At 39.6% G+C, this 27,888-nt stretch overlaps 1 protein-coding gene across 1 annotated transcript; it reads left to right on the top strand.

The window, feature by feature from the left end:
* Positions 1-81: 81 nt before the first annotated feature.
* Positions 82-16,382, top strand: arl6ip5.L (ADP ribosylation factor like GTPase 6 interacting protein 5 L homeolog). Its single transcript, XM_018259199.2, has 3 exons — positions 82-386; positions 9,865-10,082; positions 15,823-16,382. The coding sequence occupies exons 1-3, from the start codon at positions 82-84 to the stop codon at positions 15,993-15,995; spliced, it is 696 nt and encodes a 231-aa protein (XP_018114688.1). The 3' UTR covers positions 15,996-16,382.
* The last annotated feature ends 11,506 nt before the right edge of the window (positions 16,383-27,888 follow it).

Here is a 27,888-nt window from a genome sequence, read left to right as displayed (position 1 = left end):
TCGTCACGCAAAATACAGCGACATGCCTCCAAAGCCGCAGGACTCTGACTGTATTCGGTGTGCGCGCGTGCGTACTTCAAAATGAAGATTAAAAATGCGCACTATAGAGGCGCGCATGCGCACTGGGACGGGAATGAGGTAATAGAGGCTGTTGTTGGTAAAGCGCATGCGCAGCGGCCTCTCCCAGCTCCGCTAGTTGGTACAGGCGATATGGATGTGCAGGTGGCTCCTCTCCGACCCTGGGTGGATTTCTTCCCTGGCAGCGACCGCTTCGCCTTACCCGACTTCAAAGACATCTCCAAATGGAACAACAGAGTGGTCAGCAACCTGCTCTATTATCAGACCAACTATCTGGCCGTGGCAGCCGCTGTCATCTGTCTGGTGGGGTAAGAGATGTGCCAGAGGGGCTGCTGGGTACTTTATACCTTATGTGTGTCTGTCTATGTAGGGCTCATTCTACAATTCCTAAATAATAGGCATATTTACATTTATTTATTTATTTCCCATGTCCTAGATCTGCTGTATATCATGTGACATACAAGAGTACAACACAATCTATTATGTACTTAGCATATTTATATATATATTATTATATTCTCTATCTATATCTCTCTCTTCCTCTCTCTCTCCAGTCTTTGGAGGAAAGAAAATATCACTTTTAAAAATCCATTGGCATTTAGATTAATTTAGAACCCCAGTAAGGTTAATATTGATCTTAATTTAAAAAAAAACAGAAAAAAAACCCTATTATAACATCAAACCAGCTCCAAAATAAAACTGAAGTACAGCTCCCACCGACTCCCAATATCTTATCTGTGCTGGGTTCTTAAATGGGAATGGAACAGCTGGAACCAGTTTGAAGGTTGCTGATTCACTGCATATACTTGACTCCGTCCTAAAGGAGTGGTTCATCCTTAAAAGGGTGGTTCGCCATTGACTAGTTAGTATGTCAAAGGAGGAGTATTTCTAAGCAACCTTTCAATTAGTCTTCATTATTTATTTTTAATCGGTTTTTATTATTTGCCTTCTTCGTCTGACTTTTTCCAGCTTTCAAATGGGGGTCACTGACCCCATCTAAAAACAAATGCTCTGTAAAACTGCAAATTTATTGTTATTGCTACTTTTGTATTCCTCATCTTTCTGATTGGGCCCTCTCCTATTTATATTTCAGTCTCTTATTCAAATCCATGCATGGTTGCTAGGGGAATTTGTACCCTAGCAACCAGATAGCCAAAATAGCAAACTGGAGAGCTGCTGAATAAAAAACTAAATAACACAAAAACCACAAATAATAAAAAATGAAAGCCAATTACAAATTGTCTCAGAATATCACTCTCTACATCATACTAACACAGAGGTAGTCGGGTCGGCCCGATACCAGCTAGCTGGGCAGGTTTGGGCTGACCTCACACCACACTTTCCAGTGCTCTCCCCACCCGCATCCTTCTAAATGCCGGCTTCCGGGTTGTACTTTTATAGATGCACACCTCTCGTCCTGCCCCTTTTGTGATGTCATCGCTGGGGCTGGTCTATAAAACCTGGAAGTCGGGCTCAGGCGGGTGCGGGTCGGGAAAAGCCTGACCGGCACATCACTACTCAGAAGTGAACAACCCTTAATTTTTACTATGTTCTAGAATGACTAATTCTAAGCAACTTTATTTGTTATTTTTGGGTTATCTAAAAACAAATGCTTTTTTTTTTTTTTTTTTTTTTTGGGTTATTTATCTGAAAACAAATGCTCTGTAAGGCTACAAATGTATTTTTATTGCTACTTTGTATAACTCCTCTTTCTAGTCAGGCCTCTCCTATTCATATTTCAGTCTCTTATTCAAATCAATGCATGGTTGCTAGGGGTATTTGGACCCTAGCAACCAGACTGCAGAAATTGCAAACTGAAGAGCTGCTGAATAAAAAGTGGAATAACTCAAAAAACACAAATAATAAAAAATGAAAACCAATTGCAAATTGTCTCATAATATTGCTCACTACATCATTTTAAAGTTAACTCAAAGGTGACCAACCCCTTGAAAGGTTGCTTTAAAACTAACTTATAACATGCTGTAGACCTCATGATGTTAGTCTAAGACTATTTGCAATTGGTCTTTCCTTTTTTATTTTGTGTTTTTTAAATAATATGTTTTAAGGTCTTTTTATGTTTATTATTTATTTTTTGTTAGGTTTGCAATTCTAAAAATCAGAATAAATAATAGGAGGGGGGATTAGACCAAAACATAATGACCCCCCCCCCCCAGAAATAACAATTATATGATCCGGTCATTGTCCCAGTGCCTAAATCAACCTGATTTGGCTCACGGTGTTGGTTGTCAACTTGGGTAAAGACCTGATGGGTAAAGATAGATTGTAAGCTCTTTTGGCCAGGGCCACTTCACTTTTTGTATCAGTTACTGGTCGCTATATATGTTTTTCTGTATGTTCTTTGATTAAACCCATTTATTATACATGCCGGGAAATATGTTTGCGCTCTAAAAACGACACATTATTAATAATAAAAACGAAGAAACCAAGAACAGTACCTGCCTATATTCCTTTGCATTTATTTCTAGTATTTATATATTGGGTGTGCCGATACGGGAGGTGTTTTTTTTTTTAATTTGTCCTGTCGGCGTTTCAGAATGCTAGCTGATCATTAGATTTCCAGGCGAGGTAACAACTAACTATACCAGATGCTCCGAGCCTGGCAGATTTACTCAACCTTCTAATCTGTTTTGTGCTATAGCTGCGCTCCATAGGCCCCATCTACTTCTCATCTTTAATCTAGTCTTTCCTTTGTGGCATCTGTTGTACGGAAATGGCACACTCAGAACAAATGTTTGAATTGTTGTGAACTTGAATATGTAAAATTCTGGCAGAAAAGGTGCAGTCAATGCTGAAATGCTTACATTGACTTTTGATGTAATTCTATTATGATTTCTCATCTAATTCAGAGAAATCTGCTATTCTTTTATCTGCTAACCCTGGCCATTGTTCCTATCAAAGCATGAATAGTAAGAGGAAATATGAATAACTACAAAAATAAAGAAGCAAAGGCCTGTATCTCTGTACACACGGAGATCTGCTCATTTGGCTAGGTCACCAAGCAAGCGATCCTTTGCCCAATTTGGCCGCCACTGCATTGGGACCCAGGGGCTTATGCTTGGATCAAATTCAGAATTCTTTAGGTTGTTTGTGCTTGCAACATAATATTGTTTTTTGAAGAGTTGTGGGGAAGGTCCATGCCGGCTGAGTTATCTTTGTGCAGAAAACATAAATTGTCCCTGCTATGAAGAGTTCCATTAAAAGGGGTTGTTCACCTTTAAATTAACCTTTAGGGGCAGAATTATGAATGGCCGAATTTTGAATTTGAAAAACTTCGAAATTTGAATTCAAAAAGACCAACTGAAATTAAATCAAAGTGTTTTTTTTTTTTCTTCAATCGATTAGGTCAGTTTTCGATCGAATTTGAATCGTACGAATTGAAGTAATGGCGCATTCGATCTAATTAAGTCCGCCGATTGACTCCAAATAGGTTCTAGGACAGCAATTCGGCAGGTTTAAGATGGCAAATGGTCACATTTTTAAAGAGACAATGCATCGAATTTGGACTAATCCCTAGTCGAAGTACATAAAATTAGATTGAAATTCGATTTATTTATTTTTTTAAATCTGAATTTTCACTTCGACCTTTGATTAATCTGCCCCTAAGTATAAGGTAGAGAGTGATATTCTGAGACAATTTGCAGTTGGCTTTCATTTTTTTTTATCATTTATGGTTTTTGAGTTATTTACCTTTTTTATTCAGCAGCGCTCCAGTTTGCAGTGTCTGCAATCTGGTTGCTAGGGTCCAAATTACCCTAGCAACCATGCACTGATTTGAATAAGAGACTGGAATAGCAATAAGAGAGGCCTGAAGAAAAAGAGGAGTAATAAAAAGTCTTATAGAACATTTGGGTTTTTTTTTAGATGGGATCACTGACCCCCATTTTGAAAGCTGGATAAAGAGTCACAAGAAGCCAAATAATTTAAAAACTATAATGAAGAAGAAATAGACCAATTGAAAAATTGCTTAGAATTGGCTACAACATACTAAAAGTTAATGTGAAGATGAACCACCCCTTTAAAACCCCATTGAATGGCCATGCTTCCTAGGATGTCATACAGCACCACCTGGGCTGGTAAACTGATGGGGAATGCTAACACAATAGGAGAGCTATGGGAATTGATAAGGAAACATGTGGCCACCCAGGCATTGGCAGCTTAGGCAAAGTCTAAAATTGCAATCTGAGCCACAAAAACCCTCAAAAAGGGAAACATTACATGTCCACTGGAAAATGAAAAGTATAAAGTGACGGTTAAACACCTTCCCTTTCAGCTACACGCTGATAATGAATTCACAGCCTGCCGTTATAAGTGGGTGTAATGCGGTGGCTGCTCTGTTGCCGAGTGGTGAGTTCCTGTAGCAACACCGGCACCACAGGAAGAGCCAGATTTATTTTTAAGATCACTTGATGCAGCCACTAATAACCATGCAAATGATATCCAAGCTGCTAGGTGACTTTGTTTAAAGGGGAAGTAGAGACAACATTCTTTTGCTTCTAAATCATTTTTATTACCATGATGATCTTTGCATTTTATATTAAATGCCTTCTTAGTTTTAAAGGGGTTGTTCCCCTTCCAACATTTAATAGTCTTTTTACAGTTACTACTTTCTATTTGTGATCATTTTTCTAATATTGAAGTTTAATTGGATACTGTCATGGGAAAACATGTTTTTTTTTCAAATGCATCAGTTAATAGTGCTGCTCCAGCAGAATTCTGCACTGAAATCCATTTTCAAAAGAGCAAACAGATTTTTTTATATTCAATTTTCCCAGCTGCCCCCAGTCATGTGACTTGTGCTCTGATAAACTTCAGTCACTCTTTACTGCTGTACTGCAAGTTGGAGTGATATCACCCCCTCCCTTTCCCCCCAGCAGCCTAACAACAGAACAATGGGTAGGTAACCAGGTAGCAGCTCCCTAACACAAGATAACAGCTGCCTGGTATCAATAATAAAATCCAGGTCCCACTGAGACAAATTGTTACATTGAGTAGGAGAAATAACAGCCTGCCAGAAAGTAGTTCCATCCTAAAGTGCAGGCAGAATTCACATGATTGGGGGCAGCTAGGAAACTGACTATGTCTAGCCCCATGTCAGATTTCAAAATTAAATATAAAAAAATCTGTTTGCTCTTTTGAGAATTGGATTTCAGTGCAGAATTCTGCTGGAGCAGCACTATTAACTGATGTGTTTTGAAAAAAATGTTTTCCCATGACAGTATCCCTTTAATGTTTCATTTTCACTTTCTTATGTCTTTCTAAATTGATGGGGGGTGTCACTGACTGTAACTAATCTAAATTGATTAGGGATGCACCGAATCCACTATTTTGGATTCGACCAAACCCCCGAATCCTTCACAAAAGTTTCGGGCGAATACCGAACAGAATCCAAACCCTAATTTGCATATGGGAAGGGGAAAACATTTTTTACTTCCTTGTTTTCTGGCAAAAAGTCACACAATTTCCCTCCCCGTCCCTAATTTGCATATGCCGAATCCCGAATCGAATCCTGGATTGGGTGCATCCCTAAAATTGATACATTAAAGGAGAAGGAAAGGTTAAAATTAAGTAAGCTTTATCAGAAAGGTCTATATAAATACACCAGTAAACCCTCAAAGTAATGCTGCTCTGAGTCCTCTGTCAAAAGAAATACCACATTTCTTTCCTTCTATTGTGTACTCATGGGCTTCTGTATCAGACTTCCTGTTTTCAGCATAAACCTCCAGGGCTTGAGCATGCTCAGTTTGCGCCTCATTCCCCTCATCTTTCTATTCAGGCCTCTCCTATTCATATTCCAGTCTCTTATTCAAATCAATGTATGGTTGCTAGGGGAACCCATGTAAATGGTTTGTTACATTGTAGGCAACGTGTCTGATATTTCCCAGCTCACTGTATGAGTCTGTTGCAATGACTGTAGGGCGTTGGTCTGAGAATGCACATCTGGCAACTACTCTGCCAAGTGAATCCATTTTTCCAGGCCGGAGACGTAAGTTGTGTTCTAAATATAAACGAGTCTGACAATCCCACCTCCAGCTCGGCTGCCAATGTGCCAACTCCAGTATGTGTCTTGCAACAGAATGACTGGCCACTGCAGCTGCTGAACAACGCAGGAATGGAAATATGAAGCGGTTGTGTTTGTCTCCATCTTGCGTGGGGTCTGCGGCTGGAGGGGGGAATGACAAAGCGTTAGCCATAAATGTATAGCGATTAAAGGAGAAGTGTACAACATCCGTGCAATGAATTGAGCTTGTCCAAAACATACTATTCTTTTAAAGAGGTCGTTCACCTTCCAAACACTTTTTTCAGTTTAGTTGTTTTCAGATTGTTCCCCAGAAATTAAGACTTTTTTCAATTACTTTCCATTATTTATTTTTTTACAGTTTTTCCAAAATCTAAGTGTAAAGTTGAATGTTCGTGTCTCTGGTGTTTGAGTCTGGACAGCTCAGTTATTCAGGTGCAGATTCTGTTACAATTTTGCAACATTTAGTTGATACATTTTTTAGCAGCATCTCTGGAGTATTAGGGCAAGGCCAGACATCGGGTTTTTATGTTGCATTTTTAAAAAATCTCAGTCGGGCGTAAATACGCCACTGAACTAGTGATGTGCGGGCCGACCCGCGTGCGTTCGGGCCGACCACTGGACGAAATGCGCGGGGCGGGTGCGGGTCGAGCTGTCCTGCGACCTAGTACTGGCGGCTTCCGGCGCCGGAATTTATAGACTTCCGCCTGCCCTGCCCGCGGGTCTATAAATAAAGGAGAGCAGCGGGCCGGGTGTGGGTAGGGAGCGGGTCGAGAAATTCTCGACCCGCACATCACTACACTGAAACCACACGCGACCATCAACATGCATTTTTCATCACGTAGGTTTCTTTTCCCAACATGCACTTCTCATTGTTCTCATTTCCCATAATTCCGCTGGCTGGAAATAGAAAATAGAAAGGCTATTTAGAAATAGAAAAAACTATTTACATGCAAAATAGAGCAGGAATGATCGTCAATACACAACGTAATTACGTCACCAGCCGTAAAAAACGTACATGTGTCATTTATCTTGCGAGAATTTGGACGCCATATTTAAAATACGCTGCGTATTTAAGTAACGTGTGGTTTCAAACTTGCAATTCCCATACAGTCTATTGATTTGGTAGTTTCTTGACGTATTGGCGTTTCTGCTAAAAAAACGCCAAAACTGGCGTCCCGTGGCAGATTTCAGCTTGCAAGCGCCCTGTGAGAATTGCCATAGAGTGTTTTCCATTAGTTTCAGTGGTAGTGCAGTTTATGCGTATTTACGCCCGATGGAGCTTTTTTTAAAAATGCAATGTAAAAAAGCCACGTCTGGCCTTGCCCTTAGCAAATATTGTATCAATTCTAACAACTTTCTTTAATGAAACTCAGAGATTCTGCGCAGCAGGGGCAAAGATAAGAATTGTATCCACGAAATGTATCAATTTAGAAAAGTTTACAGGGTCGGCGACCACCTTCCCAGAGCTGCTTTAGAAGGTGAAAAATTACATTTTACACTTCAATATTAGAAAAACGCAATACATAGAAAATAGAAGGTAATTGGAAAAAGTCGTTATTTCTGGTGATCTATCTGAAAACTAGTTGTTTGAAGGTGAACAACCCCTTTAAGGGGTGGATTTATTAAGGCTTGAGTTGTGTTTTCCACGAAAATTCCACGAACGTTTTCGAGTTTATATTTTTGGTAAAAACTTGCATTTTGGGGTTAAAAAAATGAAGCTTTTTTGAGATTTATACCTGACCCTGGAATCTGAAAATACACCATCTAAAACCTGTCAAGGTCATGTAGGAGTCAATGGCAGAGGTCCCTTGAACCATTTGAAGATGTTAAAGGAAAACTATACCCCCCAAACAATGTAGGTCTCTATTAAAAGATACTGAGTAAAACAGCTCATGTGTAAAAACCCTGCTTCATGTAAATGAACCATTATCATAATAATATACTTTTCTAGTAGTATGTGCCATTGGGTAATCATAAATAGAAAATTGGCATTTTAAAAAATAAGGGCCGCCCCCTGAGATCGTACGATTCACTGTGCACACATACAAACCACATGTAAGGTCACATGAGCCAATTAACAGCCAGAGTTCTGCCTTTTGCTTCCTCACTTCTTCCTGTTACAGTTAGTGTTGTAGTATTTCTGGTCAGGTGATCTCTGGGGCAGCACAGATAGAGTCACGAAATGGTGGTTCAAGGCAAGAGATGTAAAAGGGCAATATTTATGTAAATATATATTCCAGTTTGGTAAGATTCTTTAATATGTCATTCAATTTGATATAAACTATCTGTTGCTTAAGTATTCATTTTGGGGGTATAGTTTTCCTTTAATTGCCTTCATGATGTTCGGGTTTTTTTCTGAGGTTTGTGCGCTTCGAGTTTGTTTGTTTTTTTGCCAAAAACGATTAAATAGTAGGGATGGGCGATGTTTTTTTCGCCGCAAAATTGATGCCCATAGACTTGTATGATCTTGTGCGTCAAAAAAAAGACGCACGTCTTTTTTTGACACCCATAGACTTTAATGGTCGTCCGCGACATTTTGCCGGCGATAAATTTTTAACGAAACGGATCAAATTCGCCCATCCCTTTTAATTTGTGGTTTTGGCTTGTTAACTCCAAACTCGCTGATCTGAGTTTTTTCCATTCTGGTTTTTTCTTCAATTAGAAACCATTCGAGTTGTGAGTTCATTCGAGGTATATAAAACTCAAAAATTCGACCTTTGATAACCAACGCCCCTAAAGTTTCATGTTCCTGTCTCAGTGTTTCAGTCTGGCAGCTCAGTGATCCAGGTGCACATTCCAAACTGTTACAATTTACTCCACTAGGTGATACATTTCTCAGCGGCATCCATATTAGCAACTATTGTATCTATTATAACAGCTACCTTTAAATGAACTTTTAGTAGGATGTAGAGAGTGATATTCTGAGACACATTTTTATTATTTGTGGTTTTTGAGTTATTTAGCTTTTTATTCAGCAGCTCTCTGGTTTGCAATTTCAGAAATCTGGTTGCTAGGGTCCAAATTATCCTAGCAACCAAGCACTGATTTGAATAAGAGACTGGAATATGAATGAGAGGTCTAAAAAAGAAGGATGATTATTAAAAAGTAACAATAACAATAAGGGGCACATTTACTATGGGACGTAGTTAAATCCTTCGACTTCGAATATCGAAGTATAAGGATTTACCGCATTTCGTTCGATCGACGGAAAAATCCTTTGATCGAACGATTAAATCCTTCGATCGAACGATTAAATCCTTTGAATCGACAATTTTCCTTCGATCACAAATTGCTAGGAAATTGCTAGGACCTTCCCCATAGGCTAACATTGGTGCTCGGTAGGTTTTAGGTGGTGAAGTAGGTGGTCGAAGTTTTTTTGTAAAGAGACAGTACTTCGACTATCGAATAGTCTAATGATTTTTAATTCGAAACGTTCGTAGTCGAAGGTTGAAGTAGCCAATTCGATGGTCGAAGTAGCCAAAAAAATACTTCGAAATTCGAAGTATTGTTCCTTCTAATCCTTCACTCGAGCTAAGTAAATGTGCCCCTAAATGTGTAGCCTTACAGATTTGTTTTTAGATGGGGTCAGTGACCCCTGTTTGAATGCAGGAATGTGTCAGAAGAAGACAAATACTTCAAAAACTATAAAAAAGCCATTAATTTATTCCTAAATAATTAGCTCTTATATATAACCCCTGGGTACATAGATGGGTGACGTAATTCTCTTGGGGTTTTTTTTTCCTTAGATTTTTTAACCCGTTTGGAATGATTCTGGGCGGCACCATCGTAGTTCTGATCTTCTTGGGCTTTGTCTGGATGTCCCACAACAAGGATTTCTTCCGCAAATTTAAGAAGCAGTACCCCACGGTGTTTATCCTGGCAATCCTGATCTCCAGTTACTTCATCATCTCTCTGTTTGGGGACGTCATGGTGTTTGTGTTTGGAATCACCTTCCCCATGTTACGTGAGTCACTGGCTTTGTTTGATTAGAAAATGTTATCATAATGTAAAATTGAAAGTAGAATTCAGGGAAGGACAGTCTGATTTAGTTACTGAATTGTTCTGTTTACTTGGGGAGAATAAGTGGAGAACATCAGATTGGGGGGGGGGTGGAATGCCTAATCCGAATTATAGGCACTGCGGCACATTGAGAGGCTTTGAAGCATAGTTATAGTTTCAAGGGCAACTAAAGCCAAGAATAAATATTGGGCCCAGTGCTGTTATGTTCATCTATTTCCCATCGTCATCAGGCATTTAATCTAGAGCTTTAAAAGAACCGTGACATCAAAAATTATTGTTTTAAAAGAATTGTTCAGTATAAAAATAAAAACTGTGCAAAATAAATAAAGTTTCTAATATCGTTAGTTAGCCAGAAATGTAATGTATAAAGGCTGGTTGACTGGATGTATAACATAATAGCCAGAACACTACTTCCTGCTTTTCAGCTCTTTTGGTTTCCATTGATTGGTTACCTGGCAGTAAGCAATCAGTGACTTGAAGGGGGGCCACATGGGTCATACCTGTTGCTTTTGAATCTGAGCTGAATGCTGAGGATCAATTGCAAACTCACTGAACAGTTATGTCCCATGTGGGCCCCCCTTATAGTCACTGACTAACTCAGAGTTAGAGAGCTGAAAAGCAGGAAGTAGTGTTCTTGCTATTATGTTACACATCCAGTCACTCCAGCCTTTATACATTACATTTTTGCCTAACTAACTATATTAGATACATTTTTTATTTTGCACACCCTATCTATTTACCCAGTTTTTATTTTTACACTGAGCTGTTCCTTTTAAAGTAATATAAATATAATGCAGTGTTGCCCTGCGTGTTGCCTGGCGTGTTTGCTTCAGAAAACGACTATAGTTTATGTAAACAAACTGCTGTGTAGCCATGGGGGCAGCCATTCAAGCACAGGATACACAGTAGATAACAGATAAGTACTACTATAGTTTATATAAACAAGCTGCTGTGTAGCCACGGAGGCAGCCATTCAAAGGAGAAAAGGCTCAGGTTACACAGTAGATAAGCTCTGTAGAACATAATGGTGTTATCCACTATTTAACCTGTGCCTTATAGACTTTTTTTAAATTTCCGTCATTGCTACACAGCAGCTTGTTCATATAAACAATAGTAGTGTGTCACATCAGTTTTGCCAGTGCAGGGCAAACACTTTCATCTTTTGGTGTTACTGTTCCTTTGATCTGGGCTTTGTTTGCAATAAAGGGTTTGTGCAGCAGTTTGGTCTCTGCCTGTGTTTTATTCACAGCATCCACAGGCTGCTTTCCAGTTCATTATTCTGAAACAAGAACAGAACATTGGCTGCCTGAATATCTGGGAAAGACTTTGATTCTTTTTTGATTCACAGTTTCCCTTATGTCATTTTGTGGCAGCAACAAAATATCTGCAGCAGAACTCAACTAAAGTCAAATATTTCCCCTTATGGTTTTGCTATTTGTCCTCTGCTCTCTTGACTACCCAAACATACACATGCATCCTGGAAAACCCCAACGCTCTAAACCCCACCCATTTTTCAGAACTTATGACTAATCAGTCCCAACAACTGAACTGACATTTCAGCCTCCGTTGTTGTTATAGGAACGGTAACACCAAAAAATAAAAGCATTTTAAAATAACTCATTTTAATATTATGTACTGTCGCTATAAAAAAAAAAGTTATGTGTTTGCTCCAGATACACTACTATAGTTTATATAAATAAGCTGCTGTGTAGCCATGGGGGCAGCCATTCAAGCACAGGATACACAGTAGATAACAGATAAGTACTACTATAGTTTATATAAACAAGCTGCTGTGTAGCCATGGGGGCAGCCATTCAAGCACAGGATACACAGTAGATAACAGATAAGTATTACTATAGTTTATATAAACAATCTTCTGTGTAGCCATGGGGGCAGCCATTCAAGCACAGGATACTCAGTAGATAACAGATAAGTACTACTATAGTTTATATAAACAAGCTGCTGTGTAGCCATGGGGGCAGTCATTCAAGCACAGGATACATCGTAGATAACAGATAAGTACTACTATAGTTTATATAAACAATCTGCTGTGTAGCCATGGGGGCAACCATTCAAGCACAGGATACTCAGTAGATAACAGATAAGTACTACTATAGTTTATATAATCAAGCTGCTTTGTAGCCATGGGGGCAGCCATTCAAGCACAGGATACACAGTAGATAACAGATAAGTACTACTATAGTTTATATAAACAAGCTGCTGTGTAGCCATGGGGGGGGCAGCCATTCAAAGCTGAAAACAGAAAAAAGGCACAGGATACAATGGGATTTGTCAGAACTTATCTGTTATCTACATCAGCCATGTGATTTCCCTTCCCACCCCTAATTTACATATGCAAATTAGGATTCGGTTCTGCCAGGCACAAGGAATCCGCTGAATCCAAGTCCTGCTGAAAAAGGTTGAATCCTGAAATCTGTGCATCCCTATTTATTTGTAGGGTTCATCAGTGAAGGGTAAGAGACAGAATTCCACTAAAGCTAGAATACTGAGAGCCCCCCTCATGGGCCCCCTCCGAGGACAGCTTTTTAAAGGAGAACTAAACTCTGCAGGGCTGACTTATTGTACCAGCCTAAAGTTTCAGCTTGTCAATAGCAGCAATGATCCAGGACTTTAAACTTGTCACAGGGGGTCACCATCTTGGAAAGTGTCTGTGACACTCACATGCTCAGTGGGCTCTGATTGGCTGTTGAGAAGCTAAGCTTAGGGCTCGTCACTAATTATCCAGCAGAAAATGAGCTTCCCTGTCAGGTCCGGACTGAGAATTAAAATAGGCCCTGGCATTTCAGATACTTAGAGGCCCAATCAGCCCACAGAGAGGCCCAAACAGCCCCACCAGCCCACTAAATACTGACTTTCTTTGGGACCTTATAGCAGCCCCTCTGGCATTTGCCAGAACCCACAGATTGCCAGTCCGGGCCTGCCTGTAATATAAGCTGATGCTACAGGTTTGCTGATTATTAAATTCTGATGCTAATTGCACTGGTTTCTGTGCTGCCATGTAGTAATTATGTGTATTAATTACTAATCAGCCTTATATTGTGACATTTCTATTCTATGTGTACTGTATATTGTGAGTGGGTCCCTAAGCTCAGTAAGTGACAGCAGCACAGAGCATGTGCAGTGAATCAGCAGAAAAGAAGATGGGGAGCTACTGGGGCATCTTTGGAGACGCAGATCTTTACTGCTAAAGGGCTGTGGTTGCCTTGGGCTGGTACAGAAGCACAAAACATCATGTACAACATTTCTAGCTACTTTTTTAGTTAGGCTTTAGTTCTCCTTTAAACTGTCACAGGTACATACTAGAAATGGGTTTCATTTAGGGAATGATAGATCCCCCTTTAAACTGCATGGCATTAATATGTATTTTACAGTTTTTCACCCAGGTGTTAATTCTAAAACTAACGACTGGTAGGAGATTAATGGCCTCTGCATTCCTTTGCTGGAATGTTCATTTTTAAAATCTGGTATAATCAGCACAAGGTTTTGGTAGCTAGGCAGCGCCTGTAACTAAAACACACAAGGGGCATCAACAGGGTAATTCAGATTCACGAAGCTTAGTTTGTAAATAGTACACCGCAAATAATGACTTCTCTTTGTGTATCTGATTCAGTACATTTTTGTCAATTGTTACACGTTTTGCGTTTTTTAACCCCGACTTTATAAAGTGCTGTGGGAGTCCGTGCCACTATATAAATAATACACTTTTCTCTAAGCTGGTTCCATATGATACATTAGCCACAGCCCTTTCTAAAATGAACCCTTAAAGGGCTGGTTCACCTTTCAGTTAACTTTTAGTAGGTTATAGAATGACCAATTCTAAGCAACATTTCAATTTGTCTTTCTACAAACGTATTGTTATTGCTACTTTTTATTACCCATCTTATTATTCATGTCCTCTTCTATATATAATGATACATTTGTAGCCTTACAGATCTTTTGTTTTTTGATGGGGATCAGTGACCCCCTTTTGAAAGCTGAAAAGAGTCAGAAGAAACAGGAAAGTAATTTAAAAAAAAAAACAAAAACAAAAAAAAAACATGAAGACAAATTGAAAAGTTGCTTCGAATTGACCAATCTATAACCTACTAGAAGTTAACTGAAAGGTGAACCAGCCCTTTAAGGGTTCATTTTAGTGTAATTTTGACCCAAGCAACCAAGATGCTGTAAAAGCAGTCTGGAGAGCTGTTGAATAAAAGGCTAAAAAACTCGCATGTATGGTTAATATCGTTGTCGGGCCAAGTGTATAATACAGGTATGGGACCTGTTATCCAGAATGCTCGAGACCTGGGTTTTCCAGATAAGAAGCCTTTCCGTAATTTGCATCTCCATGCCTTAAAGGAGTGGTTCACCTTCAAGTTAGCTTTTAATATGTTCTAGAATTGCCAATTCTAAGCAACTTTTCAATTGGTTATCAGGCGGGTTCGGGCCAACCTCTCATCCCCCAACCTCACAGGCGTGTGCTGGTTGAGCTCTTCTGACTGCTCTCCCCGCCCTTTACAAATGTCGGCTTCCGATTTCCAGGTTGAACTTTTATAGAGGCACGTCTGCTCACCCCGCCCCTTTTGTGACGTCATAGTTGGTGCGGGTCTATAAAAGGAACCCAGACGTCGGGGCGGGTGGAGGCAGGCCGGTTGCTGGTTAAAAGCCAAACCGCACATCGCTACTACAAATGTATTGTTATTGCTACTTTTTATTACTCATCTTTGTATTCTGGCCTCTCCTATTCATAATACAGTCTCTTATTCAAATCAATGCATGGTTGCTAGGGGAATTTGGACCCTAGCAACCAGATGGCTGAAAATGCGAACTGGAGAGCTGCTGAATAAAAAGCTAAATAACTCAAAAACCACAAATTAGGGATGCACCGAATCCACTATTTTGGATTCGACGAACCCCCGAATCCTTTGTGAAGGATTTGGCGGAATACCAATCCGAATCCCAATTTGCATATTTTTTACGTTCTTGTTTTGTGACAAAAAGCAGGGATGCACCGAATCCACTATTTTGGATTCGGCCGAACCCCAGAATCCCTCTTGAAAGATTCGGCCGAATCTGAACCCTTATTTGCATATGCACATTAGGGGTGGGAAGGGGAAAACTTTTTTACTTTCCTGTTTTGTGACAAAAAGTCACGCGATTTCTCTCCCCACCTCTAATTTGCATATGCAAATTAGGATTCGGTTCAGCCTGGCAGGAGGATTTGGCCAAATCCGAATCCTGCTTAAAAAGGCCTAATCCCGAACCGAATCCTGGATTCGTTGCATCCCTAAGAAAAAGTCACACAATTTCTTTCTCTGCCCCTAATTTGCATATGCAAATTAGGATTCTGATTCGGTTTGGCCGGGCAGAAGGATTCTGCTGAATCCTGCGGAAAAAGGCAGAATCCTGGCCAAATCCCGAACCGCATCTTGGAATCGGTGCATCCCTACCACAAATAATAAAAAATTAAAACCAATTACCAATTGTATCAGAATATAATTTTCTACATCCTACTAAAAGTTAATTTAAAGGTAAACAACCCCTTTAAATGAGTAACTGAGGCAAACTCCCTCAATCATCTCTTGCTATGGTTTACTAGGCAAAGCTTTGCATCTGCCGCTTCGTGACTGTCATATTGCAATTCTCTTTAGTGAACCCGCTAACCGCTGCCGTTTGTGTTTCAGTGATGTTCATCCACGCCTCTCTGAGACTTCGGAACTTGAAAAACAAGGTGGAGAACAAGATGGAGGGCGTCGGACTAAAGAAGACCCCCATGGGCATTGTCCTCGAGGCGCTGGAACAGCAAGAAGAAAGCTTTGCTAAAATCTCAGACTTCATTAGCAAAGTCAAAGAGTAAAAAGGCTGTGCTTCGTTAAGCTTTCGAGTACGCTCGACATGCCCCACATGTCTGGCCAAAGATAAAACGTTTCCTTGTCTTTATCACAGAGTATAGGTGGGGAACATGGAGCATTCCTGTTGCTGTATATTTCATTTGCTTCTGGAATGAAGCAGGTTCCCTATCTTTTGGCTTAAAGTATTAAGGGCAAAGTTTATACTTTTCCTGTAACCCATAATAGCCAATCCACACACAGCTTATACTGCTTTTGTACAGTACAGGTATGGGACCTGTTATCCAGAATGCTTGGGACCTGGGGTTTTCTGGATAATGGATCTTTCTGTAATTTGGATCTCCATACCAAAAGTCTACTAGAAAATCATGTTAACATTAAATAAACCCAATAGGCTAGTTTTGCTTCCAATAAGGATTAATTATTAGGGATGCACCGAATCCCCTATTTTGGATTTGGCCGAACCCCTGAATCCTTCGGGAAAGATTCGATCAAATACCGAACTGAATCCGAATCCTAATTTGCATATGTAAACTCGCATATGCAAATTAGGGGTGGGAAGGGGAAAACATTTTTGACTTCCTTGTTTTGTGACAAAAAGTCACTCAATTTCCTTTCCCGACCCTAATTTGCAAATTCAGGTTCGGTTTGGCCGGGCAGAAGGATTAGGCCGAATCCTGCTGAAAAAGGTTGAATCCCGAACCGAATCCTGGATTCAATGCATCTCTATTAATTATATCTTAGTTGGGATCAAGTACAAGCTACTGTTTTATTATTACAGAGAAAAAGGAAATTGATTTTTAAAAAATTCAATGCCAACGAGTCCTCAAGTTCCATACACCCGACTTACATACAAGTCATACTTACAAACAGAAGTAAATGTATATGTTTCCAAATTACATATCAATTCAACTTAAGAACAAACCTACAGACCCTATCTCGTATTGCCTGTATTTAGATAAAATGGAGTCTATGGGAGACGGCTTTGCCGTAATTGGGAGCTTTCTGGATTACAGGTTTTCTGGATAATGGACCCCATACCTGTACAAAGAAAAGCTGCAGTGGGATACAAGATGAGGACAAATTTTGCCCCATTAAAAGTGCAGTTGATGGGAAACTCATGCTGATGTCAACTACCCTAGATCAGGATTATGACCCCCAAATGAATTAAATTGTCGTTGAGAGCCTTTTAGTGCCGCTAGCTGTAACACAGACACCTATTGCTGATCCAGGCATGTTAGTATTCTCACTACAGATGTCTTTGAGATTCCAGTTCAGAGTATTCGAGATCACAACCAATCGAGTTGCACCATCAATCACATCCAGTCCAGGGGAGATCATGATACAAGCTTCTGGCCAATCAGACTAATAACTCAAGGTGATAGGGCCAAATAGAACTAAGCTGGGCCTGTAGTTACCATGTCAGTAGCTGTTTAGGGCAGTGCTGTGTATTGGGGGTTAAATATCCCATATAAAACTATTCCGAGGCCCTGTTATATGTTTTTAAACATTGGACAGTCCAAAATACCTTGTAGAAGGGTACAGCTAACATGTAAACAGCACTGCCGTAAGTATTTGGATGTCAAGGTGATGTGCACTCTAAGGGGACGAGTTTAGGGATTCACCAAATCCACGATTCAGTTCGGTATTCGGCCATTTTCAGCAGGATTCAAATTCGGCCAAATCCTTGTGCCTGGTCGAACCAAATCAGAATCCTTTAAAACAAGGAAATAAATTTATTTTTTTTAGGCTACTTTCTTTTTCCCTCCCCCACGCATATGCAAATTAGGGTTCAGTTCAATATTCGCCCAAATCTTTCATAAAGGATTCGGGGGTTCGGCCAAATTAGTGGATTTTGTGCATCCCTAGTCGAGTTATTTTTGGTGAGGGACTGAATCCAGGATTCTGCGTTTTTCAGCAGGATTCGGCTGAATCCTTCTCCCCGGCCAAATTGAATCCTAATTTTCATATGCAAATTAGGGTCAGGGAGGGAAATCACGTTCCTTTTTGTCACAAAACCAGGAAGTAAAAAATGTTTTCCCCTTCCCACCTCTAATTTGCATATGCAAATTAGAATTCAGTTCAGTATTCAGCCGAATCTCTCAAAAAGGATTCTGTGGTTCGCCCGCATCCAAAATAGTGTTTTTTTTTTTTTACTTCAAATGACCTCTAACACGAATAGTATCATATTTAAGAAAAAACTGAGAACATCTAAAACGTAAACAAATATTACCGACTCGAGAACTCGAATTTTCTCCAAAAAGAACTGAAATGTCAGGAAGGCTATTAACATCTTCAAATGGACCTCTGACATTGACTTCTACATGAACTCGGTAGGTTTTAGGTGGTGTACTTACGAATTTGAGTTGTTCCCAGGGTCAAGGTATGATAAATCTCCAATTCCGGTTTGGATTATTCCCAACTCGAATTTGTGAGTTTTGACCAAAAATGCAACTCGAAAATTCGAATTTGAATTTACAATTCGAACCTTAATAGATCTGCCCTAAGATTAGGAAGATTGGGTTCTATGGTGTTGGTTCCCATAACATCATCACAAATAAATCTGTGCATCAGTGGTCGTAGCGTAGTACATTAGTCCCGGGTGTTGCGTCTCCAATGCAACTATAGTCCTGCCACCTGATAACTCTGTTCTCTGAGCTGATGAACACGGGAATTTGCGAATCGACTCCACCGATCTGTTTATGGACAGAGACAAAGCCTGTAGTAGGAAATGTTCTAAGACAGACCGTTTGATTAGATTTTGCTAAGAAACTGCAATTTGCTTCAGCTTTAAAAATGCTTGGATATTTCTTTTTTCATAATTGTGTAGATCTAGTGCAGCTTCAGGACACATTGCATTGGCTGTTTTGCATTGACTGTTGGCTTTGGGGGTTCCCCCTCTCCTTTGCACATTTGCACGTTTTATGATCCATGTATTGTCTCCTTAGAAGCTTGCGATTCAAATTGCTGAATTGTTATTCTTAGCCAGGAATGTCCAACCTGCAGCCCTCGCTGTGCTTGAAACCTTCACCGTCCCTGGAACTTGTAGCACAAGCGCATCTATGTGACTACAGGTCGCAATGCCTGTTAGAAGCTTTAGGTCAAAACTCGTTTTTTTTCATAGTAGGAATACGTTTTTTTTCATAGTAAGAATATGTAAATATATAAACCCAGTATTTATAAGTTCTATGCAAAACCTTGTGACTGTGTGGTTAAATTCTTGCCTTTCTGTGTTCTTCTTGTTAAGCGATTGGGTACTAGAGCACTCCACTGTACACCCAATTCATCTCAATATTTTGTGCTACGAACTTCAATTAAATCCACTCGGGTTTTTTGCACTTCTGGCAAAAATTCACTTTCCGGGAAAAAAATCAGATTTTGCATGAAAAAATATGGGAATTGCATGAAACCCAGCGCACATCAAAAAATCCTTGGGACTTCTCCCATTGACTTATATACAACCTCAACAGGTCTGAAATGAATTTTCTGATTCTGACTTTTCCATCCTCGGGGTTTAATAAATTCCGAAAAGTTCTAGATTTTTTTAAAGGTCCGATTTTTGCATTCGAAGTTTAGTAAATAACTCCCTAAGGGGCATATTTATCAAGGGTCGAATTTCGAATTGAAAAAAGTTGAAATTTGAATTCAAAAAGACCAACCGAAATGAATTTGAAGTTTTTTTTGGTCGTATAGGTCCGTATTCGATCGAATAGGTCTGTATTTAAATTGTACGAATCAAAGGAATTCAATTCGAAGTTTTTCGAAATTTCACTCCAAATAGTTCTAGGTGGTCCCCCAAAGGCTAAAACATCAATTCGCCAGGTTTTAGGTGGCGATCGGTCGAATTGGAATTTTTAAAGAGACAGTACATAATGCATTTTGAATTTTATGGAAATTCAAATCGAATGTGGACTATTCCCTAGTCGAGGTGCATAAAAAAACCTTGAAATGAAATTCAAATTTTTTCAATTCAAAAATTCACCTCGACCTTTGATAAATCTGCCCCCAAATGTTGTTTTTCATATTTAATCAGTTCTAGCTCGGTGGTATCAAGCTGGCAGCCACAAGGAGCTTATACTTGGATGTCATGCCTTTGCAAGGCGTCAGGTTTTTGTTGGGCGCATTTCCCAGCATCCTCGGCCAACAAAAATGAGCTGTGGTTTCCAAAAGCTAGAAAGCCACCTGCTACTATAACTACTTGCAGCTTTAATATTGAAAAAAATAAATGGATCCCAGAAGAAACCGACAATATGCTAAATGACCAATTACATATTTAAATGTGTTTAATTTTGCTCAAGGTCATATTTTAATCAAGTCTTATGGGGGGGGGCTTTCTTGCTACTCTTAACCAATAAGATGAGACCAACAGACTCCCCTGTGTGTGCAGCCACATTAACACCATAATTATTAATTGTTTAATCTGTTACATGTTATGATGTAGAAATGATTAAGGGAATATATTTATTTATGTATTCCTGGCCTGGCTATGCTCAGTGAGCTGTCGTTGCTCGAACATGGCCGCTTACCTGAACACCACGCAGGCTGCTTTTCGTGCAACACTAAAAACAATGAAGAAATATATTTCAAGTTTCTCCAATGACGTTATCCGCTTAGTTTGGTTAATATAAAATGTTTTTTAAACAGAAACATTATTTACACAACAGCCATGCCCCGAAATTGTATCTTGAGGAAGCAGCTCAGTCTGGAACCAGTTCTGGGCGATGAGCTTATATGTTGCATTCATGGGTCTCCCGTCAGGGTCGGATTGAAGTATTGGGGGGCTGCAACATGAAGGACCCTCCAGGCAGTCACCAATGGCCCCCTACTGAGGTTAATTTGATTATAATATAGACATTGAGGATCTAAGATAATTTGCAACGGACTTATTATTCAACTTTTTAGGACTGCAGCTCTATGTTTGAACTGTTCTATTCTCACTAGAGCCAGGGACCCTTAGCCAGCAGGCAGTCATTTATATGGAAAATAAAACGCAATAATAATAATTTAATATTCGGGCACTTTGTACAAAACTGAACTCTGATTTCTGACAGTTCTGTATTCCCTTGGGAACGTTCACTACACCAAGAAACAAACGATCCGACTTATTTCTGTAGAATCTTTTTTTCGACGGCCAAATCTGCCGCGATGAAGAGAAGGGCCGTAGATTAGAGTAGAACTTGGGCTGTTTGTTGCCTGTTCTCTTTCATGTGAAAATAAATTTCAGTGGGGTTTATTTATAAACAGTGGGCAAATTTGCACCTGGGCAGTAACCTATGGCAACCAATCAGATGATAGCTTTCAGGATTCAACCTACAGCTGGCTGAAAAAAGCTAATCACTGATTAGTTGCTATGGGTTACTGCCCAGGTGCAAATTTGCCCATTGTTTATAAATAAGCCCCACTATTTATTGTTCTTCAGATGAAATGAAAGTGAAAGGTATGTTTCTTAAAACCTGACAGACCTGAAGCTAAATATGAATTCCAAACTGTAAAATATCTTCCGTATTGTTATTATGTTTAGAAACTCCCCCTTCTAGGGATGGGCGAAGTTGACTTGTTTCACCAAAAATTTGCCGCGGGAGAATTGTCTCCGACGCCCATTATAGTCTATGGGCGTCAAAATGTTTTTGACGCACGGCGCCATACAAGTCTATAGGTGTCACAAGGCGAAAAAATGTGCCCATCCCTACCTTTTAGGGATTTGCATGAAAGCACCTGTTCAAAAACAACTAAAAACTGCAGGCACCAAAGTACCTGGAACTGCCGTGTGACCTTTTTTTATTAATTCCTCAGTTTGGCATTATCACACTCATGTGGTTTCTAGGTTCCCAGTGAGGTTATCAAGCAGGCAGTGGCTTGAATGACACATTGAAGGATGACTAAGAGAATGCTCACTTGGGTTGACCCCACCTCTGGTTTTGAGCTAATTTTTTTCCATTGGCTGTGCAGTTCACAACTGTATGGGTTTTGAGTTTTGAAACCCAGACATAACTCCAGTGGGATTCCCAGATAGAGTCCTGCACAGGTCCAATCAAAAGGCACCAGACCCACCACCCAAAATATCCACCTCTCCAGAACCGCTACCTGACCTGGGCCCTATAGAGCAGGGTCCCCAACCTTTTTGTTTATCCATGAGCCACATTCAAATGTAAAAAGTGTTTGGGAGCACCACAAGCATGAAAAAAGTTCCTGTTGGTGCCAAATAAAGGCGTGATTGGCTATTTTGTAGCCCCTATGTGGACTGGCAGCCTACAGGAGAATGTTTGGCAGTGCACCTGTTGTTTATACAACCAAAACTTGCCTCCAAGTCGGGAATTGAAAAATAAGCGTCTACTTTGAGGCCACTGGGAGCAACAACCAAGGGGTTGGTGAGAAACATGTTGCTCAGGAGCTACTGGTTGGAGATCACTGCTATAGAGTTAACTTACCTTCCAACCTGGATATCCAAGAAACCAGCACTGATTCAGCAGGACAGGAACAGAAAATTACCTGGGCCACGCAGGAGGTTAGAAGGAGACCAGTCACACACTGTACCCATGGATTTCCCACACAGTCAGGGAACGAGGGATTTTCTGCCTGAAACCCAACCTGACCTGGACTCTACTCCCAGATCTGTCCTAAAGGTGCCATAGACATAACAATTACAATCTTTCTTGGAAAAGATGATTCCAAGAAAGATTGTTGGTTTCAATACACACGTGTAGAGCTGAATTGTCAGATATACAGATAGAAACACTAGAATTCTACCTGTATCTGATTCAGCACTAACAATGGCCGATGTTCAGATGCCTTCAAAGGAGCCCGATCAAAAATTTCCGCCCAGCCCAATCAACGAGCCAACGGATATCCAAGTCTTCTGCCGATATTGGCTCTTCCCACCATACACGCACCGAATAATGTATGAAATTTGTTTTGTACAATATTATCTGTGCGTCTATGGCCACCTTAACCCTTTGCACTCATGACATCGTCCCACTACTTAGTGCCCCACCATCTGTCATTAGCCCCTTGACATCATTGCCCCACCATTACCATGTCCCCTTTAAGTATTTTTCCTGCATCTACAATTTTATATGGATTTACATACCCTGAAAGATGGCAACTCAAAGGAAAAGCTCAGTAATAAAAATATAAATCATCTGCTCCCGGGTGCCACTGAATTACAGATAACATTTAAAATACCCCACACATGGATGCATGGCAAGTGGGTAGTCTATCTTACGTCATGATATTGCTGTATCTTTACCATATTATTAACATGTATTTTTATAGCGCCAACAATATGTATTCATTGTATTTACATCACCCTCTCAAAAAAATCTCTGCTGGAATACATTTATAAAAGGGAAGAGCAAAGTGTACAGTGAATTGTAAAATAACTGACTTTTTGTAACTTTGCATAACATACGTGCAGGGTTCGACTACAACAACATGCATCGTCTCTTTGAATATCCCAATTTTTTGCAAAGCTTGTTTAGACAAGAGAATCGCTGACGTTTCTGATAGTAATGCATGTTTGTGCAGTAATTCCAAGTTGTGTATGGGAGCTTTGTATCTGAAGAAAACAAGCATTCCTTATCAATAAACTGACATTTGGAATGGTGAACTTGCTTTGTGACATTCTTTATTGCTAGGAGCTGATTGGTTTACTCACCCTACTCAGCACATCCTCCATTTGTATTTTTCTTACAGTTGTGTTTTCCTTTCATTGACTGGCCTTCTGGGGTTCATTAACTTTTTGATTATGATAAATATAAATGAATCACTATTGGAATTTTATAAAGCTTTTCTTGCTGAATTTAAATTTGGATTTGTAGCCCCCCAAAGACTAAACTTGCATCTCACTGTTGGGATCTTTTAAGACTGGGACAAGTCATATGATCATGCAAAGGCCCATGGAACACCAGGCGGAGAAACTTGCCATTGCCACTAAAGAGAATGTCAGCTGTGTGTTCGGGTTGAGATCTACATGTCAGCGGCATGGCTGGCAGTGGCCATTTAAGACAAGTGTATCAAGTGCTAGTAGAAGCTACACATAGGGGCAGACATATTATGTGGAGTAAAAAAATGTCTGAATAATTCGCCAGGCATCGCCCTGTACAAATGGAGTAATTTTTTCAAATGCTTTTTCATGAGCAACTTACAAAGTTCTGAAGCAGTGTAAATAAATGGCAGCAAATCAGCCGTTCGCATGGCGTAAAATAAAGCACACCTTCATAAAATTGCCGTTTATTTTACACTGCTTTTGTACACCATTTTTTTGGTGAATTAAGTTTTACACAGTATAATAAATAAGCTCCCTTGTGTGCCATGGGCGTAAGGCTTCAACTTATGGTTCCATTTCCAACCACACTTGTGTTTTTTGTTTTTTTTAATCCCCTGGCCACCAATGCATTATTTTAATATTCTATAGGCCCCAGCCACCAATGTTTTTTTTTTTAAATATTTTTTTGGGCCCCAATTTTTTTTAACTTGTAAGGGGGGGGCCCTGGCGCCAATGTTTTTTTCAAAGAAATATTTTTGGGGCCTCAATTTTTTTTTTCTTGTAAGGGGGGCTCTGGCACCAATTTTTTTATAAAAAACTTTTATAGGGGGCCCTGCGCCAATGTTAGGGGGCCCTGACCATCAATAGCTTTTTATAACTTGTGTGTGGGGGAGGTTACCTTTTTAGCGCTGATATCTGTGTGGTCTTTTAACTGTGATGTGGAGGGGCGGGATCTGGGGTGGGGCTTGGGCACAGGGTCCCTGGGGCCCGAAAATTCTGTTGTACGGGGCCCCGTGATTTCTAATGGAGGCCCTGCCTACAGATGTTCTCCTGTGGTCACCTCTTTCAACCTAACCCTTCCTCTTCTTTCAATATAACCCCCATAATGTATTCAGCAACAAAGGGTGACATAGGAATCAGGGACATCCAGGTACTTGTCTGTGCAATGTGAAATTGTGGGGATAAGTAACATTTGTTGTTTAGGGTATTTTATATGGGGGAGGTGGCTCCCTCTCCCAGCACCCGCCCCTTTAAAGGAAAACTATACCCCCAAAATGAATACTTGAGCAACAGATAGTTTATATCAAAATAAGTGGCATATTAAAGAATCTTACAAAACTGGAATATATATTTAAGTAAATATTGTCCTTTTACATCCCTTGCCTTGAACCACCATTTTGTGATGGTCTGTGTGCTGCCTGAGAGATCACCTGACCAGAAATACTGCAGCTCTAACTCTAACAGGAAGAAGTGTGGGAGCAAAAGACAGACCTTTGTCCACTAATTGGCTCATGTGACCTAACATGTATAGTTTGTTTGTGTGCATCATGAATCATACAATCCCAGGGGGCGGCCCTTATTTTTTTAAATGGCAATTTTCTATTTATGATTACCCAATGGCACATTCTACTAAGAAAGTATATTATTATGAAAATGGTTTATTTACATGAATTTTTATGCAATATCTTTTTATAGAGACCTACATTGTTTGAGGGGTATAGTTTTCCTTCAAGCATAGTCCTGCTCAAATGGTTTCTTTGGAAGAGGTCATGCCAAAAAAAGAGAAAAGCAGGTATTCTCTCCCCCCCCAAGGAAAATAGTCTTTTTTTATTCCACTTAGTTAGGAACTAAACACTGTCTTGATGGGGTGCAACATCTTATGTAGACTTGTACAAATCAAATAACTATATGTGTCTTTAAATGTAGACATTTTCCCTTCAATTTGTGTAAGGTTATCTTCTAGTTTTCTCTTGAAGCTATATAATGTAGTGCTAGGGTAATATATATATATATATATATATATATATATCCTATATAATAAAGTTCAAGTGTCTCTGCGTCCAGTCCCTGTGTCCGTGGGATTGCGCTACTGCGCATGTGCCCCACGGACCGTCTCCTAGCAACGGACTACATATGTTTTAGTGCCGCGCAGCCAATAGGAAGTGAGCAAGTCGGTTCTAGGCCAATCCAGTGCTCAGCGTATCCCAGCATGGATGTGTGATCGCTCAGCAATGAGACCATAAACAAGACTTACTGCGCAGGCGCTTAATACTTCATGCCAGAAATTGAAGTTTTCCTGAGCACTTTATTTGTGGGCAGATCAACACAAAAATGTTTGTGTAAAGTCCTGTCAATAATCCTCTGACACGCCAAACGGGAACTACTATACCCAGAATGCCTTGCGCATGACAGGAAGTAGTCGTGAAGCGCGTCTGGTTACAAACAGCAAGTATGTCGGCTCCCGTGCAAAGGATGTTGGTGTCAGTGAGAAGAGGGAGCGTGTGGGGTATGTTTCTGGGTTTCTTGCCAAACTCCCTTTATTGAGCGTCTCTCCATCTTGCATATACTGTATTTGTATGTTTCTGGGAAATAAGAGTTTTCAGTGCAGTCACAAAAACACTAATCTAATCGATAGTATTATGTGTGAGTTAATATACATATGACAGTTCTTTACTAAAGGCCAGCATGAGTTTATGTAAGCAGTGGATATTTATGGCTGACTGCTGGCACAGGTACAGATTTGGGGGCAATATTTATATAAATGAAAAGTTTCATCAATGTGTTGTAAGGTTTGTTTATTAAAAAACTGTAATGGTAAGGTGGGAAATGGTAATACAGGATGAGGGGGGCGCTAATTGAAGTCCTTGCCTAGGGTGCCAAACTACCTTGGCCCGGCCCTGCCCACGGATATGTTCTAGCGCCCGTTAATTAAATAACGGGCTTAATGTCTAGTATATATATATATATATATATATATATATATATATATATATATATAAAACTATGACATAACAGTAATTGATGGACGGTGGGCGAGGCATTTTTTCGGGTTATAATGAGATCAAGTGGTAGTGAGAGGGTTAATATATGTGGGTGACCGTTGGCCTTATGTTTTTATAATAGATCCACGTAGATGTTATCCAGATTCGGATACTAGAATAGGAATTACGAGTGAATACATGTAGAGAGAGCCCCTTAGCAGATCTTCCACCCTTGTTCAAATTTTTTTTGATATTTTGTAACATTTAGCAACCATGTAAATAGCTATGGCAGTATACTGGGAAGTGAAGTACAATGTTACTAAATACTTTGTTTTTAACCTAATTTTAATGTGTATTTGATAGTGTGTATTGTTTGTATATGTAATTTTCTTTTGGGTAATAGTCTTTATGTGATAATGATTATGTAATTTGGGATATTTAAATTTGTCGTGCTTTAATGATGAGGTGGATACGTCATCTTCAATTGGTCAAATTTCTCCCGCCAATCTAGGTATTTATAGCATTTGTGGTTATGTATTTGTTACTTTGAAAAAGGCCTCGGAGGAGGCCGAAAATTAGACTCTTGTAATAAAATTTCTTTAATTTTCATAAGTCCTGTGAGTGTGGATCTTACTTGTGCATTATATATATATATATATATATATATATATATATATATATATATATACGGTGTGAAAAACTATTTGCCCCCTTCCTGATTTCTTATTCTTTTGCATGTTTGTCACACAAAATGTTTCTGATCATCAAACACATTTAACTATTAGTCAAAGATAACACAAGTAAACACAAAATGCAGTTTTTAAATGAGGGTTTTTATTATTTAGGGAGAAAATAGTAGTATCAAATGCACGACGTTTCGGTCCACATTTGGACCTTGAAAAAGGTCCAACTGTGGACCGAAACGTCGGGCATTTGATACTACGACAAAAAAATTATCAAGTTTTTAAAGGGAGTGCTGGTTTGCTGATAATTGATATATATATATATATATATATATATATATATATATACTGTGTAGCTGGTGCACACGGCAAGCAGTCCAATGCCTGTGTGCTGGTTTATAACAATCTCATAGTACGCTCAAAAAAAACCGCATCAACCAGGTCTTAGTATGAAAAATCAAATGATCAAAAT

Source organism: Xenopus laevis, chromosome 4L, assembly GCF_017654675.1.
Source record: "Xenopus laevis strain J_2021 chromosome 4L, Xenopus_laevis_v10.1, whole genome shotgun sequence".
Classification (NCBI taxonomy): domain Eukaryota; kingdom Metazoa; phylum Chordata; class Amphibia; order Anura; family Pipidae; genus Xenopus; species Xenopus laevis.
The sequence above is the reverse complement of the archived record's forward strand: the minus strand, read 5'-3'. Positions and strand labels throughout refer to the sequence as shown.

Excerpts from the sequence above, each read along its gene's own strand:
- arl6ip5.L (XM_018259199.2), top strand. The coding sequence starts at position 82 with ATGAAGATTAAAAATGCGCACTATAGAGGCGCGCATGCGCACTGGGAC. Across the intron at positions 387-9,864 it reads GCTGTCATCTGTCTGGTGGG|ATTTTTTAACCCGTTTGGAA; the intron begins GTAAGAGATGTG and ends TTTTTTCCTTAG. Across the intron at positions 10,083-15,822 it reads AATCACCTTCCCCATGTTAC|TGATGTTCATCCACGCCTCT; the intron begins GTGAGTCACTGG and ends TTTGTGTTTCAG.